Below are 17791 nucleotides of genomic sequence, written 5' to 3' on the forward strand. Positions count from 1 at the left end.
CTGAACCGGGGAAACCCTGGGCCACCAAAGCGGAGCACGCGAACTTACTACTCGGCCCTGGGGCCGGCCACCTCTTCTCCCAATTTTTAGGTTTTTTCATTTTGTTGATGGTTTCCTTTGCTGTGCAGAAGCTTTTTAGTTTGGTATAGTCCCATTTGTTTATTTTTTCTGTTGTTTCCCTTGCTCTGTCAGACATGGTACTTGAAAATATGCTGCTAAGATAGATGTTGAAGAGTACTGTCTTATGTTTTCTTCTAGAATTTTCATGGTTTTAGGTCTTACATTCAAGTCTTTAATCCATTTTGAGCTAATTTTTGTGTATGGTGTAAGATAATGATCTTCTTTCATTCTTTTGCGTGTGGCTATCCAGTTTTCCCAACACCATTTATTGAAGAGACTTTCTCCTTTGTATTTTCTTGGCTCCCTTTTTGGAAATTAGCTTTCCATAGATGTGTGCGTTTATTTCTGGACTCTTGATTCTGTTCCATTGATCTACTTGTCTGTTTTTGTGGCAGTACCATGCTATTTTGTTTACTGTCGGTTTTAATATATTTTGAAATCAGGGAGTGTGATACCTCTAGCTTTGTTCTTTTTTCTCAGGATTCCTTTGGCTTTTTGGGGTCTTTTGTTGTATAAATTTTAGGATTCTTTGTTCTATTTCTGTGAAAAATGTTGTTGGAACTTTGATAGGGATTGCATTGAATCTACAGACTGCTTTAGGACATATGGACATTTTGTTTTATTTTATTTCATTTTTAGATTTTTTTTTTTCATTTTTCCTCCTCCTCTCCAAAGCTCCAAAGTATATTTTTTTTTAGTTGTGGGTCCTTCTAGTTGTGGCATGTGGGACACTGCCTCAGCATGGCTTGATGAGTGATTCTGGGTCCACGCCCAGGACCCAAACTGGCAAAACCCTGGGCCACCGAAGCAGAGCGCATGAACTTAACCACTCGGTCATGGGGCCAGTCCCTGGACATTTTAACTGTGTTAATTGTTCCAATCCCATATCACAGAATATCTTTATTTCTTTGTGTTGTCTTCACTTTCTTTCAGTGATGTTTTATAGTTTTTAGTGTACAGATCTTTCACCTCTTTGGTTAAGTTTATTCTTTTTGTTGTAATTGTAAATGGGATTGTATTCTTAATTTCTTTCTGCTACTTCGTTGTTAGTATATAGAAACGCAACTGATTTTTGTATATTGATTTTGTATCCTGCAACTTTACCATATTTGTTTATTATTTCTAAAATTTTTCTGGTGGATTCATTAGAGTTTTCTGTATATAAAATCACGTCATCTACAAATAATGACAGTTTCACTTCTTGCTTTCCAGTTTGGATCCTTTTTATTTTTTTTCTTGCTTGATTGCTCTGGCTAGGACTTCCAGTACTATGTTAAATAAGAGTGGTGAAAGTGGGCATCCTAATCTGGTTCCTGTTCTTAAAGGGTTTTTTTTTTTTAACCTTCAAAGGATTTGTTTTTACTTTTAAAGATTTTATTTTTTTCCTCTTCTCCCCAAAGCCCCCCAGTACATAGTTGTATATTCTTCATTGTGGGTCCTTCTAGTTGTGGCATGTGGGATGCTGCCTCAGCGTGGTTTGATGAGCAGTGCCATGTCCGTGCCCAGGATTGGAACCAACGAAACACTGGGCTGCCTGCAGCGGAGCACGCGAACTTAACTACTTGGCCAGGGGTCCAGCCCCCATTTTTTTTTTTTTTTTTTTTTTTGAGGAAGATTAGCCCTGAGCTAACATCAGCTGCCAATCCTCTTTTTGCTGAGGAAGAGTGGCCCTAAGCTAACATCCATGCCGATCTTCCTCTACTTTATATGTGGGATGCCTACCACAGCATGGCGTGTCAAGTGGTGCCATGTCTGCACCTGGGATTCGAACTGGCAAACCTCGGGCTGGCGAAGCAGAACATGCGAACTTAACCACTGTGCCACCGGGCCAGCCCCTGTTTTTACTTTTAAAGGATTCATTGTTCACCCATAAGTAAATCTGTATTTGTGAAGGTTGGCTGGCTTTGAGGATGTACTGACCAAATGAATGTGAATTGATAACTATCCAGAATTTTATACTCCTTAAGCATATTGTGTTAGCCTTTTTGCTTTTAGAATAGTTTTTTGTTGTATGTCAGTTTTTGTAGACTGACCTGATGCTGTATTGCTTTTGACCTGATGCTGTATTGCTTTTGAAACTAAGGCATTAATTAGTATCCTACATTCCTATTTAAATGAACTATGAGTGAGGATATTCATTTGTATGGTATGTAGTTGATACAGAATGCAGTCATATATAATCATATTTTTAAGACTCAGTATACTTTTTTTTTTTTAGGGACCCCAATGATTCCTGTACCGATGAGCATTATGGCTCCTGCTCCAACTGTAAGTATAATTTTAAGGAGGAATTAGGAGCTATGGAGGTGTTATTGCTTTTAAAGCTAAAAAACTTGATAAACTCAGATAAATTAAGTGTTTAAAAGAATAATAGGAAGGGAGTGAGAGCCCCCATGTGTATCATGCTACTTATTTGAATAAGTTTTATTTTCATTCAGCTATGCATATATGCAATTGCCTCTAAAATATCCTCCCTAAGTAAATAGTTTTATGATTCCTCTCTTATTCTCTAGACTCTTCATATACTTGTTTTTTCAGATTTAGGACGTTGGCTCTGGCAACTTTCAGTCATCTCCTGGGAGATAGGAGAATGATCTGACATGTCTAATCTCTTAAAAGAGAGAGAAAAAAAATGTAGGAATGATCCTAACAAATTTAAATTTTGAAATGAAATTTGTGTTGCATGTATTTCTACTCTCTCCTCTTACCTACCTTTTCAAGCTGTTTTTTCCTGTCCTTTAGTATGATACCTTCAAGCTTTGTAAAGTTTTGCTGAAGCCTTTCCACTCCTGAAGTGTTTCATTATTCAGTCTTATGTCTTGAATCTTAATTCTCTACATTCATCAAAGATTCTGTACACTCTAACCATTTTAGCTAAGAATGCTAGTACACTGTAACACATGAATAAGTTATAACCCTGTTAACTTTTATTTAACCACAATTTTTCTTTGAGTTAACTGATAGAATATTAGGCTTCATTTGGAATTCCACTATAAGGGAGGGTAAATCTCATTACTTTCTACTGTTTTTCTACCTATGGGTTTTGAAAAGGGAGGGGAGTGTTGTTATTCTTAGTAAAAGGGCGATGGGAACTATGTGAGAAAATAGGAATCTGCTGACCACTAACTAAGAAGATATGGGGGATACCAAAGGGAGGTCCAGCTTTTCTTGCATTCGACACCCATTGTTTGGCTATTTTGGAAAACCTCCACGTGACAAGTACTTACTCTCTGGCATTTCAGCCTAGGAGAAGGTGGGAGTTGGGGTTTGGAGCAACTCTTCCAGTTCACCACTACTTATTCATTGCCTACTGTGGCTATTTTGCTCAGTTCAGTTCTAGGTACAAAGATGAGGAAGACTATTCCTTCCGTTGGGAAGCTGAAAATTACAAAGGGAAAATAAGATGGAGAGAAGAGTAACTGATAAATTTAAATGTGGGGAGGGTGCTATGGAAGTACTTGAATATTGTGCAAGAGGATTAGCAGGGACAATTGAAATTTCCTTTTATATTGGTACAGAGTACAGTTGTGAAGAAACTGCTGGATATATTTTGGTAGTTTTCAATGGTTTATGATGTCTTAAACATTTAAAAATTATGTGTTAAACATAAAAAATTTCTATCCAAGTTTTTGAAAGAAAGGTAATTTAATAACAGAACATTACTTGTCATGAATAAGTTTACATTAATAACATGTTTTGTGCTTAAGAGCTTTTAAGTATGTAGAACCTTTAATAATAATGTATTTACTGCTTTAAAATTGATGTTTTTAGCCTAATGTTACATTAACATGATAGGAAATTTAATTACCAGATCAAATTTTATTGCCTTTCTTCAATTCAGGTCTTAGTACCCACTGTGTCTATGGTGGGAAAGCATTTGGGAGCAAGAAAGGATCATCCAGGATTAAAGACTAAAGAAAATGATGAAAATTGTGGTCCCACTACTACAGTTTTTGTTGGCAACATTTCTGAGAAGGCTTCAGACATGCTTATAAGACAGCTCCTTGCTGTAAGTTAAGCTGTTTGTTTTTCATTTTTAAAATTTTTATTGTTGTAAATTTCAAACTTATGAAAAAGCAGAAAGAAGACTGACTAATTTCTCCTTTTTATTTTGAAAAATTTCAGTCCTGCAAAAAGGTTGAACGAGTAGTACAGTGGATACCCTTGTAACACATTTTGCCCTGTTTATTTTCTCTTTACACACACATGCTACACACATTTTTTTCCTGAATAATTTGAGAGTAAGTTGTGACTTGACATTTTACTTCTGAACACTTCTTGTATCTCCTAAGACCAAGGACATTCTCCTACATGATCACAAAACCAGTATCACACGTAAGAAATTTAAGGCCGGTACAGTATTGTTAACTAATATACATATATTAGTTCATATTTAATTTTCCCAATAATTTCCATAATAGCTGTTTTTTGATTTTGAGCTCTGATCTAGTCAAGGATTATACATTGCACGTAATTGTCACGCCTCTTTAGATAGCTTCTTTTTTTTCCCCCCCAAATCCCCGCAGTACATAGTTGCATATTTTGGTTGTGGATCCTTCTAGCTGTGGCATGTGGGATGCCGCCTCAGCATGCCCTGATGAGTGGTGCCATGTCTGCACCCAGGATCTGAACCAGCGAAACCCTGGGCCGCCAAAGTGAAGCATGCGAACTCAACCACCCGTCCACGAGGCCGGCCCCTAGATAGCTTCTTTAATATAGAACAATTCCCAGCTTTTTTTTGTGTGCTCGTTTTGTTTCTTTCTTTCATGACATTGACATTTTTGAAGAGTCTGAGTCTTTTGCAAAATGTCTCTCCCAGATTGCGTTTGACTAATTGTTTGCTCATAGATTCAGAGTCAGCATTTTTTGCAAGAATGGTTCACAGGTGATGTTTTGTTGTCAACGCAGCATAACAAGAGGCACACGATGTGTCTTGGTCCTATTTTTGGTGCTAAGTTTAATTACTTGATTAAAGTGGGCAAATCTCTCCATATTTTATTTTATTTATTTATTTATTTTTGCTGAGAAAGACTGGCCCTGAGCTAACATCCACGCCCATCTTCCTCTGCTTTATACTTGGGATGCCTACCACAGCATGGCTTGCCAAGCAGTGCCATGTCTGCACCCGGGATTCGAACCGCCGAACCCCAGGCCACTGAAGCGGAATGTGCTCACTTAACTGCTGTGCCACCGGGCCGGCCCCTCCATTTTTTTTCAATTGAGGTCATAATAGTTTATAACATTGTGAAATTTCAGTTGTACATTATTATTTGTCAGTCACCATATAAATATGCCCCTTTATCCCTTGTTCCCACCCCCCAACACCCTTCCCCTCAGTAACCACTAAACTGTTCTCTTTGTGTATTTATTTTCCACATCTGAGTGAAATCGTACGGTGTTTGTCTTTCTCTGTCTGGCTGATGTTGCATAACATAATACAGTCAATGTCCATCCATGTTGTTGCAAATGGGACAGTTTTGTCTTTTTATTATGACTGGGTAGCATTCCATTGTATACATGTATATACACCACGTCTTCTTTATCCAATCATCAGTCGATGGGTGCTTGGGTTGCTTCCATGTCTTGGCTATTGTGAGTAATGCTGCAGTGAACATAGAGGTGCATAAGTCTCTTTGTATTGTTGATTTCAAGTTCTTTGGATAAATACCTAGTAGTGGGGTATCTGGGTCATACCATATTTCTATTTTTAATTTTCTGAGAAATCTCCATATTGTTTCCCGTAGTGGCTGCACTAGTTTGCATTCTCACCAGCAGTGTATGAGTGTTCCTTTTTGTCCACAGCTTCTCCAACATTTGTTATTTTTTTGTCTTGGTGATTATAGCTCTTCTAATGGGTGAAAGGTGATATCTAAGTGTAGTTTTGATTTGCATTTCCCTGATGATTAGTGATGTTGAACATCTTTTCATGTGCTTATTGGCCATCTATATATCTTCTTTGGAAAAATGTCTGTTCATATCCTCTGACCACTTTTTGATCGGGTTGTTTGGGGTTTTTTTGTAGTTCAGTTGTGTGAGTTCTTTAGATATTATGGAGATTAACCCCTTGTCAGGTATATGATTTGCAAATATTTTCTCCCATTTGGTGGGTTGTCTTTTCATTTCGATCCGGGTTTCCTTTGCCTTGCAGAAGCTCTTTAGTCTGATAAAGTCCCACTTGTTTATTTTTTCTATTGTTTCCCTTCCCTGAGTAGACATAATATTCGAAAAAGATCGTTTTAAGACCGATGTCAAAGAGGGTACTGCCTGTATTTTCTTCTAGAAGTTTTATGATTTCAGGTCTCACCTTCAAGTCTTTGATCCCTTTTGAGTCTGTTTGTGTGTATGGAGAAAGATAATGGTCTACTTTCATTCTTTTGCATGTGGCTGTCCAGTTTTCCCAACACCGTTTACTGAAGAGACTTTCCTTTCTCCATTATATGTTCTTGGCTCCTTTGTCGAAGATCAGCTGTCTATAGATGTGGGGTTTTATTTCTGGGCTTTCAGTTCTGTTCCATTGATCTGTATGACTGTTTTTGTACCAGTACCATGCTGTTTTGGTTACTACAGCTTTGTAGTATATTTTGAAGTCAGGGCTTGTGGTGCCTCCAGCTTTGTTCTTATTTCTCAGAATTGCTTTGACTGTTCAGGGTCTTTTGTTGCCCCATATGAAGTTTAAGATTCTTTGTTCCATTTCCGTGAAGAACGTCATTGGGGTCCTGATTGGGATTTCTTCGAATCTGTAGATTGCTTTAGGTAGTGTGGACGTTTTAACTATATTTATTCTTCCAATCCATGTGCATGGAATATCTTTCCATTTATTTATGTTGTTGTCGATTTCTTTCAGTAATGTCTTATAGTTTTCATTGTATAGGTCTTTCACCTCCTTGGTTAAATTTATTCTGGATATTTTATTCTTTTTGTTGTGATAGTAAATAGGATTGTATTCCTGAGTTCTCTTTCTGTTAGTTCGTTATTAGAGTATAGAAATGCCATTGCTGTTTCTAAGTTGATTTTGTACCCTGCAACTTTCCTATGATTGTTGATTATTTCTAATAGTTTTCTGATGGATTCTTTAGAGTTTTCTATACATAAAATCATGTCATCTGCAAACAGTGAGAGTTTCACTTCTTCATTGCCTATTTGGATTCCTTTTCTTTCTTTTTCTTGCCTAATTGTTCTGGCCAAAACCTCTGTACTGTGTTGATTAAGAGTGGTGAAAGTGGGCACCCTTGTCTTGTTCCTGTTCTCTGGGGGATGGCTTTCAGTTTTTCCCATGAGTATGATGTTTGCTGTGGGCTTGTCATATATGGCCTTTATGATGTTGAGGTGCTTTCCTTGTGTACCCATTTGATTGAGAGTTTTTATCATAAATGGATGTTGGATCTTGTTGAACGCTTTCTCTGTGTTTATTGAGATGATCGTGTGGTTTTTGTTCCTCATTTGGTTAATGTGGTGGATCACATTGATTGCAAATCTCTCCATTTTAAGGGTATCTTTTCTCCCTTTGTCATTAATAAGTAATCTTTTGATTAATATTTTGAGACTATATGAGTCCTTTTCTCTAGCAGCCTTTAAAATAATGATTTTAGCAGTCAATGGTGTTTGATTCCTTTGAAGTTTTTATTCTAAGCATAAGTAGTAAGTTCTTTTGACTTGGTAAAGTCATTGATTTTCTTTTTGTCTTAGTTTAAAAAATTTTATTCAGGTGATACATGCACATCATTAAGTGAAATAATACTGAATGATTTTATAATGAAAAATAACAGGGCTGTACTCACTCCCTCCATAATCTCCACTATTTCTTAGAGAAGTTATTTATTTAATTATTTTTGATGAGGAAGATTGGTCCTGAGCTAACATGTCTTGCCAATCCTCTTTTTGCTTGAGAAAGATTGTCCCTGAGCTAACAACCATGCCAGTCTTCCTCTGTTTTTTATATGGGATATTGCCACAGCATAGCTTGATGAGTGGTGTGTAGGTCTGCACCCGGGATCCAAACCAGCAAACCCTGGGCTGCCAAAGTGGAGTGCACAAATTTAACCACTGTACCACTGGGTTCATATACCCAGGTTGATATGGTATAAATTCGTGTACCATAAAATTTACCCTTTTGTTATGTACAATTCAGTAGATTTTAATATATTATGCAAGTTGTGCAGCTATCACTATTTTCTAATTCCAGAACATTTATCATCCCACGGAGAAACTCCGTACCTGTTAACAGTTACTTCCCATTCTCTCCTCTCCTTGGTATCTGGCAACCACTATTGTAACTTCTGTCTCTATGGATTGGCCTATTCTGGGCATTTTATATTAACAGAATCATAAATATGTGGCCTTTTGTGTTTTCTCTTCTTTCACTTAGTATAATGTTCTCAAGGTTCATCTATATTGTAGCTTATATTGGTATTTCATTCCTTTTTATGGTCAAACAATATTCTATTTAATGGATATACTACATTTTGTTTGCCCATTCATCAGTTGGTGGACAGTTGGGTTGTTTCCACTTTTTGGTTATTATAAATAATGGTGCTGTGAATATTCATGTATGAAGTTTTGTAGGGACATATGTATATGTTTTCAATTTGAAATATCCCTTTTTTTTTTAAAGATATAATTTTTCCATTTTCTCCCCGAAGCCTCCCAATACATAGTTGTGTATATTTTCAGTTGTGGATGCTTCTAGTTATGGCATGTGGGATGCCACTTCAGCATGGCTTGATAACCAGTGCCATGTCCGCACCCAGGATCCAAACTGGCTAAACCTTGGGCCACTGAAACTGTGTGCACGAGCTTAAACACTCGGCCACAGGTCTGGCCCCTGAAATACCCCTTTTTAGAACCTGTTCTTGATTTATATGTGCAGCACTGTTTTGTTTTTAAGCTTTCTTTGGATTTCTGAGTTTTTTTTCTTTTGCTTTTAAGGCTTTTCTTAAATGGTGATCCTTGATTATTCATAATTAAGAGTTAAGGATTAAAAGGCTTTTGTGTGCGTAAGCTGGGTTTATAAAATATTGGGTGTTGTTATAGGGTAATGTAGCTGGCAGCCAAAGGTTTTGAATGTTAGTATGTGTAGGTCTGTTTTTTGAGGCTGGTTGGTTTCTCTAGATTGGCTGTGTGGAGTTGGGGGTTAAGGACAGAGTTGAAGCATTTCTTATACCTTTATTTTCTTCCCTTGTTACCTGCTCTGTGTCTCATCCAGATCTTCTTTCGTATCTGATGCTCTACATTTGAAGCCTGTTCTGTTCACTTTCTTCAGACTGTAGCTCTTCAAGCTGTCATCTCTGGGGACGAGGATAAGATAGTTATTTGAAAAGAACTCTTCAGAGTTCCTTCTCTGGGGACAGAGAAAGGGTAGTTACTTGAAAAGAACTCTGAGGTTTTGATGTTTCCAAATACATATTTTCTGGCAAGCACCTGTTTTTATTCAGCTTCATTCTTTAGCCCCATTCTCCATTGTGCCTTTTACCTCCAGTCCATGTCCACTTGGCTTTATAGAATCAGTTAGCCTAATTCTTTCTCATCAGTATCTGCATCTGTAGACCCTTGGAGAGGTTTCTTTGCTCTACTGAATGAGTCACCATCCATTTGCTTGCGTTTTGTCTTTTCAAAATTTTGTTGAACTCTGCTGCTGTTTCCTCATGCTGTATTTGACCTTCTGGGTTTTTATCTTTTATATTCTTTGGTTATTGTTTCAGTGGCCTCTCTGAAAGGAGATGTGAAAATTTCATGTTTTCTCTCTCAGCTTAGGCAATCTTCAGTTATCATTGTCCACAAATAACTTTTTTTTTTGCCTTTTAGTTTTTACTTTAATACTGTAATTAGAAATGATATTTTAAAACTTTGAAAGTAAACTGTCTTAATATCCTAGCCTTCACACAGCCTGCCCTGTTAACATTTTGAAATATTTCTGATCATTTTTTGGAAATTTTTTTTTACATTGGTAAAATCAATGTTTATCTGCTATTTCGTATCTCTTGTAAGTTTTGCATCCCATATCAAGCAATTCTCTGTGTCATTAACAATCCTTTATAATATATACATGTGTTTTAAAACAATTCTTATGGACTTGAAATATTACTTGAATTTACTGTATAGTTTGTTTTAACTCTTATAATCTTGGGCATTTTGGCTTTTATATATACTTTTTGATAGGATAAATAATGCTGTAGAATTTCTAATTTACTAAAAGGTAGGCAATTTTCTGCAAATAAGAGTCAGTAAGAATTTATATTTTTCTTTAAAATTACTTGCTAAATTTCTCTCTTATAATAGATTTGTGAGAACTGAGAGAATTTTAAGAAACTTAGTTGCTGATGTGATCTTTTTTTCTATTTGGCTTCTGGCTTTTTCCCAGTGGGAATATAATTATGCTCTTATTTGCATTACAAATTAGTTTATTTTGTTAACTGATAATCTTTTTTTGTTTCTTTTTTAAGAAATGTGGCTTGGTTTTGAGCTGGAAGAGAGTACAAGGTGCATCTGGAAAACTTCAAGGTAGGTAATTTTTTCCTTATTTATTGAGATGATTTTAACCTATGTGCATAAATCACTTTTTGCCTGTTTTACTCTCATTGTCCTTAATCCTGAGAGTATTCTATTAGCACTCTTTATCCTCCTTCTTATCGAAATAGGATTAATGAAAATTGGGACGATGTTGGCTGAGAGTTGAGATTAAGAAAGTGGAAAAGTATAACAGGAAGGAGGTAGGAAAGGAAAAATTATTCAGGCTAAGTGGTTTCTAATAAGATTTCTTTAAAAAGTCCTTTTTATTTGAGAGCAGGAGTGTATGATCAAGATGGAATAATTAGAATTTAGGAAGAAAGTAGGAGAAAAATGATGAAATGACCTGTTAGTCTTGAAAGCAAACTCTTCTTTTTGTACCTGTTAGTAGAAATGCCTGTTCCATATACAGTCTTTAAACACCTTTTTTTGGAGCGTGTGTGAGGAAGATTGGCTCTGAGCTAACATCTGCCAGTCTTCCTCTATTTTATTTGGAATGCCACCACAGAGTGGCCTGATGAGCAATGCTATGTCTGCGCTTGGGATCTGAACCTGCAAACCCTGGGCTGCCAAAGCTGTGTGTGGGAAGTTAACCACTATGTCACTGGGCCAGGCCCTTTAAACACTTTTTATTATGGACAAATTAATGTGTATATAAAATTAGAGTAGTATGATAAACTCCCATGTACCTATCACCTAGCTTTAACCTTTATCAACTCACGGCCAATTGTGCTTACCCTGTACCCTACCTATTTCCTCCTAAGATAATTGTTAAGCAATCCTAAGCACCAGATCATTTTGTCTATAAATATTTTAGTATGTGTCTCTAAAAGATAAGGGCTTTTAAGAAAACATACCCAAAATACTATTATAGGACCTAAAAAAATTAACTTTTTCTTAATATCATTAAGTCAGTGTTCAGATAGCCAACCTTTGGTCAATATCCAGTCAGTGTTCAGGTGTCCAGTTGTCTCAAATGTCAGTTTTTTAATTGTTTGATTCATGATCCATCGAAGGTCCACACATTGCAATTGGTTGTCATATTTTTAAGTCTCAATATTTTAAGTTCTTCTCTGTCTCTTTTCTCTTGCAATTATTTATTGAAGAAACTGCATCATTTGCACAGTAGTGTTTCTGTAGTCTGGATTTGCTGATTGAAGCTCCAGTAGAATAATATACCACGTACCTCTGTCCTCTGTGTTTTATGTAAACTGATTGGTAGTTGTATCTTGAGACTTGGTCAGATTTGAGTTTGTGTGTGTTATTTTTATTGATTCTTCTATTTGTAAGAATTCTCTAAAGGTAGTGTCCTTCCATCAGGAGACAAACTGGGTTACCTTTTTTTTAATGGTAGCAGCTGTTTATTGTCAGTCCCTAGGTTGATCCATTCATTGGTGGGTTGCAAAAAAGGTCTATTTTGAAGAATTCTATCATTCCATCAAAGAACAAATCTTCATTTATTAATAGAATACTTATGTAAAGATAATCTTCCCCTTCCATCTAATGTTTGATTACTTAGAGGTACAATTTATATAAGAAAAACGGGATAAACGCTTTGGTTCTTCCTTTCACTTTTCAAAAGAATGAGCGTGTGTCCTCGCCATCCTCTAGCCATAACATTTTTTGTTTTTTTTGTTTTGTTTTTTAAAGAACCATTTTGAACTTATGGGTTGAAGCATATTCAATTTGTTGTTATATTTAATATGGATTAATTTTTTTTATTGCTAGTGAAGCTTAAATTGTCTTAAGTTGCTTCTGTTGGATCTCCACTGGTTTTGACACAAACCTAGTGCCTTTGTTATATCTAACTGCCTTGTTACGTAGAACAACAAGATATTCCAAGCTCATCTAGTAGTTTTTCTGCCCCAGACTTGGGATCAGCGTTTCTCCAAGGAACTCTGGTACCTTTTAGTGGGAAATTACTTTCAAAATCAGTGTGGGAGTTAGATGTACTCATTCTAAGAGTGTTTTTGTCTTTGCTTTTACGTTTTTCCAGTGTACATTAATTCAAATTCAAGATTGAAAGGTGTTTGTTTAACCTTTCTGTCATATATTTATTTTCTTTTCTCTCACACTGAGAATCCTGAGTTGCTAGGACACTGGGGATGATGGACTATTAAATCATCACTGGCTTGCTTTAGCTCACATTTCACATGCAGCAATTTCAGTTTAATAACACCAACACTGTCATCAATATGATTATTGAGATTTTCTTTTTCATTGACAGGTCTTTTTGTCCTTAGGATATATCGCACTAAAAATGTATGGATAAATTTACTGTTTTAAAATCATTCAGAGTTGTTCCTCTCTGTATGGTTATGTCATTAACTCTATACATATTTGGATTCATTTGTTTGATTTTATTTTCAATTTTTAGATTACTCTTTAAATTTAGTTTTGTTTTAATTATTTGATTTGAAGTCATAGTAATAATAGTGAGACTAGTTATTAAAAAGAAATAAGTGTAGAAAAATTTGACTGGTAAGTAGGATAAAAGATTAGTACTTTTGTAGTTTAACATCTCAACATTGAACAGTGCCTTATTTAGGTTCAAGCAGCCTGTTCTCACTTACTTGTAGCTATTTAGAAATTGGGATGTAATGAATTTGTGAAATAATTAAAAGACTCAATCATGAAATTTGCTGATTTTGCTAAATATTTTATCAGCACTTCTAATAAGTAGCAGTTTGCCTGATTAGAATTTTTCTTCATTTCTTGTGTTTTGTTTTCTCTTTTTTCTTTTGGTTATCTGAGGGTGCTAAAAGTGAAATTTTCATCAGAGATAATTGAAGGAAAGGGAGGACTAACAACGTGAATAATCCTTACACTAGAACATTTGGTCTCTAGTGATTTTAATTTTCCGTAAATAGTTTTCATCTTTCATACTTGTATTGATATTTCACTAATTCTTTACATCCATTGCTAGCCTTTGGATTCTGTGAGTATAAGGAGCCTGAGTCTACCCTCCGTGCACTCAGGTTATTGCATGACCTGCAGATTGGAGAGAAGAAGCTACTTGTTAAAGTTGATGCAAAGACAAAGGCGCAACTGGATGAATGGAAAGCAAAGAAGAAAGCTTCTAATGGGGTATGTTTTCTATAGTATTATCTTCTCTAGGTCAGCTGTGCTCTTTCAGGGCAAATACTGCTCATTATAAATGAATCTAGGATGGGGCTTCACAAGATCACCATCATCATCATATGTGCTTGTGGCTAAAATGCAGGAGGGTGTTTATATAGTTTATAGTTATTTTAAGTCTTTTGTCTACCCATAGTGGGTGGATGACTGTTGGTTTGCTTGTTCCTGGTTGGGATGAAGGTAGTAAGGGAGGCTGGACAGGTTCACTTGCCAGAGAAAACACTGGTACAGACTATTCCAAACAGAGCTAATTCAGTAAGGCAGCTTTGTAAGTAAGTACAAAATATGTTTCAACCTACACAATTTTTATTAGTTGCCCTCTCTTTTAGAAGTACGCAGATTCTGAAATCAATGAAAGTAAGTCTTAACTGCTTTCCTCAGGTGGGTGGTTATATTAAGTGAAGGGAAAGTAAAGGAAATTTTTGTGTGTTGTGTCATAATGTATGCATTATTACTCCTTCTCAACAAAGCGAAAAATAGGTAAAACCCGAGTATGTATTTCTTTGTTTTCCCTTCCTAGTTCCTTTTGGCACCTCAAGATGAATGGATCCAAAATAGATTTATTATTACCTTCCTGTCTCTACAAAAATAAAATAACCTTGACGTTCTTCAGTCTTTCATTATCATTCAAAATAGAAGTAGCTTTATTGGTTACGTCCTTCTCCCCTTATACAAAAACATTGTGTGTTCTTTGTAAAAAACCTCATAAAATAAAGCAAACTATATAGAAATTGAGTGCCAGCTGTAATCTTATCTCTATTAGTAACCACTCGAGACATTTTTGTTGCATATTCTTCAAGACATTTTTCTCTGGATGAATATAGTTTTTTTTTTTTTTAATTGAGTTATTGATAGGTTACAATCTTGTGAAATTTCAGTTGTACATTAATGTTCGTCAGTCATGTTGTAGGTGCACCACTTCACCCTTTGTGCCCACCCCCCACCCCACCTTTCCCCTGGTATCCACTAAACTGTTCTTAGTCCATAATTTTAAATTCCTCATTTGAGTGGAGTCATACACAGATTATCCTTCTCTCGCTGGCTTATTTCACTTAACATAATTCTCTCAAGGTCCATCCATGTTATTGCAAATGGAATGATTTTGTTCTGTTTTGCAGCTGAGTAGTATTCCATTGTATATATGTACCACATCTTCTTTATCCATTCGTCTGTTGCTGGACACTTAGGTTGCTTCCACGTCTTGGCTATTGTAAACAGTGCTGCAATAAACATTGGGGTGCACAGGACTTTTGGGATTGCTGACTTCAAGTTCTTTGGATAAATACCCAGTAGTGGGATGGCTGGATCGTATGGTAGTTCTATTTTTAGTTTTTTGAGGAATCTCCATACTGTTTTCCATAGTGGCTGCACCAGTTTGCATTCCCACCAGCAGTGTATGAGGGTTCCTTTCTCTCCACAACCTCTCCAACATTTGTTGCTATTAGTTTTAGATATTTTTGTCATTGTAAGGGGTGTAAGGTGATATCTTAGTGTAGTTTTGATTTGCATTTCCCTGATGATCAGCGATGATGAGCATCTTTTCATGTGCCTATTGGCCATCCGTATATCTTCTTTGGAGAAATGTCTGTTCATGTCTCCAGCCCATTTTTTGATTGGGTTGTTTGATGTTTTGTTGTTGAGTTGCAAGAGTTCTTTATATATTATGGATATTAAGCCTTTGTCAGATATATGACTTGCAAATATTTTTTCCCAGTTAGTGGGTTGTTTTGTTTCAATCCTGTTTTCATTTGCCTTGAAGAAGCTCTTTAATCTGATGAAGTCCCATTTGTTTATTCTTTCTATTGTTTCCCTTCTCTGAGAAGGCATGGTGTCCGAAAAGATCCTTTTAATACTGATGTCAAAGAGTGTACTGCCTACGTTTTCTTCCAGAAGCCTTATGGTTTCAGGTCTCACCTTTAGGTCTTTGATCCATTTTGAGTTTATTTTGGTGAATGGTGAAAAAGAATGGTCAATTTTCATTCTTTTACATGTGGCTTTCCAGTTTTCCCAGCACCATTTGTTGAAAAGACTTTCTTTTCTCCATTGTATGCCCTCAGCTCCTCTGTCAAAGATAAGCTGTCCATAGATGTGTGGTTTTATTTCTGGGCTTTCAATTCTGTTCCATTGATCTGTGCACCTGTTTTTGTACCAGTACCATGCTGCTTTGATTACTGTAGCTTTGTAGTACGTTTTGAAGTCAGGGATTGTGATGCCTCCCGTTTTGTTCTTTTTTCTCAGGATTGCTTTAGAAATTCGGGGTCTTTTGTTGCCCCATATGAATTTTAGGATTCTTTGTCCTAATTCTGTAAAGAACGTCATTGGGATTCTGATTGGGATGGCATTGAATCTGTAGATTGCTTTAGGTAGAACGGACATTTTAACTGTTTATTCTTCCAATCCATGTACATGGAATGTCTTTCCATCTCCTTATGTCGTCATCCAATTCTCTCAGAAAGGCCTTGTAATTTTCATTATATAGGTCCTTCACTTCCTTAGTTAAATTTACCCCAAGGTATTTTATTCTTCTTGTTGCGATTGTGAATGGTATTGTGTTCTTGAGTTCTTTTTCTGTTGGTTCATTACTGGAGTACAGAAATGCTACTGATTTATGCAAATTGATTTTATACCCTGCAACTTTGCTGTAGTTGTTGATTACTTCTAAGAGTTTTCCGATGGATTCTTTGGGATTTTCTATATATAAGATCATGTCGTCTGCAAAAAGCAAGAGTTTCACTTCTTCCCTCCCTATTTGGATTCCTTTTATTCCTTTTTCTTGCCTGATTGCTCTGGCAAGGACCTCCAGTACTATGTTAAATAAGAGTGGTGATAGAGGGCATCCTTGTCTCGTTCCTGTTTTCGGGGGGATGGGGTTCAGTTTTTGCCCATTGAGTATGATGTTGGCTATGGGTTTGTCGTATATGGCCTTTATTATGTTGAGGTAGTTTCCTTCTATGCCCATTTTGTTCAGAGTTTTTATCATAAATGGCTGTTGGATCTTGTCAAATGCCTTCTCTGCATCTATTGAGATGATCATGTGGTTTTTGTTCCTCAGTTTGTTGATGTGGTGTATCACGTTGATTGATTTGCGGATGTTGAACCATCCCTGTGTCCCTGGTATGAATCCCACCTGATCCTGATGTATGATTCTTTTGATGAATTGCTGAATTCTGGTTGCCAAAATTTTGTTTAGAATTTTTGCATCTATGTACATCAGTGATATTGGCTTGTAGTTCTCTTTTTTCGTGGTGTCCTTGTCAGGTTTTGGTATCAGCATGATGTTGGCCTCATAGAATGTGTTAGGAACAGTTCCATCTTCCCTAATTTTTTGGAATAGCTTGAAAAGGATAGGTATTAAATCCTCTCTGAAAGTTTGGTAGAATGCCCCAGGAAAGCCATCTGGTCCTGGGGTTTTATTCTTTGGGATGTTTTTGATGGCTGTTTCAATCTCTTTCCTTGTGATTGGTCTGTTCAAATTGTCTGCCTCTTCTTGAGTGAGCTTTGGGAGATTGTAGGAGTCCAAGAATTTATCTATTTCCTCTAGGTTATCCATTCTGTTGGCATATGGTTTTTGTAGTATTCTCTTATAATCTGTTGTATTTCTGCAGAGTCTGTTGTTATTTCTCCTCGCTCATTTCTGATTTTGTTTATGTGAGCTTTCTCCCTTTTTTTCTTTGTAAGTCTGGCTAGTGGTTTATCAATTTTATTTATCTTCTCAAAAAACCAGCTCTTTGTCTCATTGATCCTTCCTACTGCCTTTTTCGTTTCAATAGTATTTATTTCTGCTCTGATTTTTATTATTTCTCTCCTGCTGACTTTGGGCTTCATTTGTTCTTTTTTCTCTAGTTCAGTTAGGTGTGCTTTAAGGTTGCTTATTTGGGATTTGTCTTGTTTGTTAAGATGTGCCTGTATTGCGATGAATTTTCCTGTTAATACAGCTTTTGCCGTATCCCATATGAGTTGGTATGGCATGCTATCATTTTGTTTCCAGGTATTTTTTGATTTCTTCTTTAATTTCTTCAATGATCCTTTG

The 17791-nt window shown here is 36.3% G+C and overlaps 1 protein-coding gene across 1 annotated transcript in view; it reads left to right on the top strand.

The window, feature by feature from the left end:
* The window catches only part of RBM25 (RNA binding motif protein 25), a 57699-nt gene that overhangs the window by 9306 nt on the left and 30602 nt on the right, over positions 1-17791 (top strand). The window contains exons 3-6 of the mRNA XM_001916283.6: positions 2339-2388; positions 3962-4129; positions 10560-10617; positions 13550-13710. Coding sequence (XP_001916318.1) covers positions 2339-2388; positions 3962-4129; positions 10560-10617; positions 13550-13710 — 437 coding nt within the window. The remainder of the gene's footprint in view (positions 1-2338; positions 2389-3961; positions 4130-10559; positions 10618-13549; positions 13711-17791) is intronic.

This window comes from Equus caballus, chromosome 24, assembly GCF_041296265.1.
Source record: "Equus caballus isolate H_3958 breed thoroughbred chromosome 24, TB-T2T, whole genome shotgun sequence".
NCBI lineage: Eukaryota > Metazoa > Chordata > Mammalia > Perissodactyla > Equidae > Equus > Equus caballus.